Source organism: Aegilops tauschii, chromosome 1 (genome assembly GCF_002575655.3).
Source record: "Aegilops tauschii subsp. strangulata cultivar AL8/78 chromosome 1, Aet v6.0, whole genome shotgun sequence".
NCBI classification, from domain to species: Eukaryota; Viridiplantae; Streptophyta; class Magnoliopsida; order Poales; family Poaceae; genus Aegilops; species Aegilops tauschii.
The window spans coordinates 282,594,781-282,598,585 of NC_053035.3; the positions used below are offsets into that span (position 1 = coordinate 282,594,781).

At 52.5% G+C, this 3,805-nt stretch overlaps 1 protein-coding gene across 1 annotated transcript; it reads left to right on the forward strand.

Moving 5' to 3' along the window:
* Positions 1–1,706: 1,706 nt before the first annotated feature.
* On the forward strand, positions 1,707–3,448 carry LOC141029306 (uncharacterized). Its single transcript, XM_073506138.1, has 4 exons — positions 1,707–2,068; positions 2,266–2,481; positions 2,653–2,762; positions 2,826–3,448. Exons 1-4 carry the CDS (start codon positions 1,707–1,709, stop codon positions 3,446–3,448), a joined length of 1,311 nt encoding a protein of 436 aa, XP_073362239.1.
* The last annotated feature ends 357 nt before the right edge of the window (positions 3,449–3,805 follow it).

Below are 3,805 nucleotides of genomic sequence, written 5' to 3' on the forward strand. Positions count from 1 at the left end.
CAAGGAAGCTGCCGCGTGCACTGATTGCCAGGAAGTCGCGGCTGCCAAGAAAGCTGGGAAGGGTGATGGGTTGTACTGCAAGATCCATCGGACCAAAGGCCACGATCTTCAGGAGTGTCATCAGGTTGAGCAACTCATTGAGAAGCGGAGGGCTGAGTATGAGGAGCATGATAAGGAGAAAGACCAAGATGGCGCTCGCGGGAAGGGCCAAGGTGGCAGAGCAGGTCGCCTCGGCAAGGGACCTCAGTATCAAGGGGAACCCGCCAGAGGCCGCGAGAAGAAGGATTGCGATGACGAGAGTGATGAAGGAGATGAAGAGTAAACCAGCGAACAGGAGTTCCAGAAAGCCACTGACGCCCTATGCATTGACGGGGGTGCATCTTTGCACTCCTCTCACCACCAACTTAAAAAGTTGGCGCGTGAAGTCAATGTCGTGGAGCGAGCGGCCGATTCTCGGAAGCCGCTCAAGTGGTCCCGCATGCCCATCATCTTTGATGAAGAGGATCACCCTGACCGCACCACCATGGTAGGGTGGTTGCCGTTGTTGGTCTCATCAACCTCCGCAACCTCAAAGTCACAAAGATATTGGTTGACGGTGGGGCTGGGTTGAATCTGATTTCTCCAAAGGTCATCAGCGAACTCCAGATAGCAGATGAAGAACTCAAGGTTACTGGTACGTTCCACGGGATCAACCAAGACATGAGTCATCCTAAGGAGAAGATCACACTGCCGGTAACGTTCGGGGGGGAGTTAAATTACCGGACCGAGAAGATCGTATTTGATGTGGTTGACCTCCCCCTGCCGTACAATGGAATCCTTGGTTGCCCAGCCCTGGCCAAATTCGTGGCGGCATCCCACTATGCCTACAACACTCTAAAGATGCCGGGGCCAATGGCGTCATTTCCATTCCATTGGACAAGAAAGACGCAATCATATGCGTGGGCAAGATGTACCGGGAAGCAGTCGCTGCGGAGGACGCGGAAGTTGCTACTCCCGCCAAGGAAAGCAAGAAAAAGAAGAAAGCTAACAAAGACGCCAGTGAGGAATCCAAGAGGCACGCCTCTTCCGAGTGCACTGCGCCTGTCGATGACTTGCCGGAGAGTTCCTGTAGCAAGAGATCCAAGGCTGCTGCACCAGCTATAAAGAAGGTCCCGGCAGGGTTGGCTGGCACTGATGGTACATTTACTATTAGCGCCACCCTCGACGATAAATAGGAAAGCGCGCTTGTTGCCTTCTTGCTGGCGAATGTCGATGTGTTTGCATGGCAACCATCTGACATCCCCAGTGTTCCCAGGGAGGTAATCGAGCACCACCTTGCTGTCTGCCCACATGCCCGGCTCGTCAAGCAGAAGGTCCGGAAGCAAGCTTTGGAGCGGCAGCAGTTTATTGCCGAAGAGATCAAGAAACTTGAAGCAGCTGGTTTGGTTAGAGGAGTATTGCATCCAACGTGGTTAGCGGACCCAGTGGTGGTGCGCAAGGCAAATGGGAAATGGAGGTTTTGCATAGATTTCACAGATCTAAATAAGGCATGCCTGAAGGACCCGTTCCCCTTGCCGCGCATCGACCAGATTGTGGGTTCCACCTCCGGGTGTGACGTGCTTTCCTTTCTGGATGCATACTCCGGGTACCACCAGATCTTCATGTCCAAGGAAGACGAAGAAAAGACCGGGTTCATAACCCCATGTGGCACGTACTGCTTTGTACGGATGCCCTTCGGGTTGAAAAACGCCGGATCCACTTTTGCAAGAGAAGTACAAATTGGCTTTGAGTCTCAGCTGCACAGAAATATTCAAGCCTACATGGATGATATAGTGCTCAAAACCAAGGACAGAATGACTCTCATTCAGGATTTGGAAGACACCTTTGCAAATCTACGCAGGATCAACTTGAAGACGAACCCGGAGAAATGTGTGTTTGGCGTTCCTTCTGGCAAGCTACTTGGCTTCTTCGTGTCCCATCGGGGAATAGAGCCCAATCCCGACAAGATCAAGGCTATCAAGCAGATTCAAGCACCCAAGACAGTTAAAGACGTGAGATGTTTGACTGGATGTGTTGCCGCACAGAGCAGGTTCATTCAAGGCCTGTCGAGCGCGCCCTGCCATTCTTCAAAATCATGAAGAAGGCGGGACCCATGGAGTGGACCCCGGAGGCAGACGCTGTGCTACAAGATTTGAAGACCTATCTATCCTTTGTGCCCACTCTGGTCGCTCCCAAACCACAAGAGCCATTGCTGCTATACTTAGTGGCAACCAATCAAGTGGTTAGTGCGGCGCTGGTGGCACAGCAGGAAGTGGATGAAGCGGCAGCTGCAACCATCATCCCCTCTGGAGAGGAAATCAAACCCATCCAGGCAAAGTCAGGTGCAGTTCAAGGCAAGGGAGAGCAGGGCAGCAGAGATAGTTCCAAGATCACGGTAAGGAAGAAGGTGGTGCAGCGCCCAGTGTACTTCGTCAGCTCCCTGCTGCAGAGGGCTAGGTCGAGGTACTCTGGCATGCAAAAGTTGATTTTTGGCCTCATCATGGCCTCAAGGAAACTGTGCCACTACTTCCAAGCCCACGAGATCACAGTTGTCAGCCGCTTCCCTTTGCAACACATACTCGGAAACCCCGAGGCCACTGGCAGAATAGTGGAATGTGCTTTGGAGTTATCCAGCTTTGGTTTGAAGTTTGGGAGCACAACTATTCAGAGCAGAGCACTGGCAGAGTTGATTGCGGAGTGGATGCCAACCCCTGATGAAGAAGTACTGGAGACAGTCATTCCCGGCAAGGAAGCGCCCCAAGAATGGATTATGTACTTTGGTGATGCCTTCTCCCTACAAGGTGCAGGAGCTGGCGTGCTTCTCATTGCTCCCACTGGGGAGCACCTTAAGTACGTCGTTCAAATGCATTTCCCCTGGGAGAAGGCTACCAACAATACTGCAGAATATGAAGGGCTCCTTGCCGGGCTCAGGATTGCAATAGAACTGGGAATCAAGAAGTTGATCATCCGCGGAGACTCGCAACTTGTGGTGAGACAAGTAAACAAGGATTACCAAAGCCAATTGATGAAGACATACGTCAAGGAAGTGAGAAAGCTGGAGGAGCGCTTCGATGGATTACAAACAGAGCACGTGCCACGTGCGGAAAATAGCATTGCTGACCATCTGTCAAAGTGGGTTGCGAAAAAACTCCCTGTGGAACCAGGGACTTTTGTTCTCCATCTGACTCAGCCCTCCATGTCCCTAGCAACAATGGCCAGAAAGAGAAGGAAACTGGACTTCGGCAAGCCTCTCCTGGCAGAGCCTCCCGAAGCCCCTGGCAGAGAGCTTGGCGGGAACAACTCCCCTTTGATCGGTGAGAAGCACCCTCCCGCCAAACTACCAATCCTTGTGGTTGAGGCATGCACTCCCGTGAATGAGGACGTGCCGCTGGTCCTCGTTGTCGAGCCGCAGGCTCCATCTTGGGCATGACACATCGTTCGTTTCCTCCAAACAGGAGAACTTCCCTAAGAGCAAGAAGAAGCTGAAAAAGTAGCCCGGAGGGCCAGTATGTATCAGTTCGTTGACGACACGCTATACAGAAGAAGGCCCAACGGTGTGAAGCTGAAGTGCATTTGCCGGGAAGACAGAAAGGAACTACTGGCAGAGATGCACAAGGGTAGGTGTGGCTCCCACATCGGATCAAGGGCCTTGGTTGGGAAAGCTTTCCCGCAAGGTTTCTACCGGCCCACAGCCCTCCAAGATGCAATTGAGCCAGTCACCAAGTGTAAAGCCTGCCAGTTCTGCTCCAAGAATATCCATCAGCCTGCTCAAGCTCTCCAAATGATC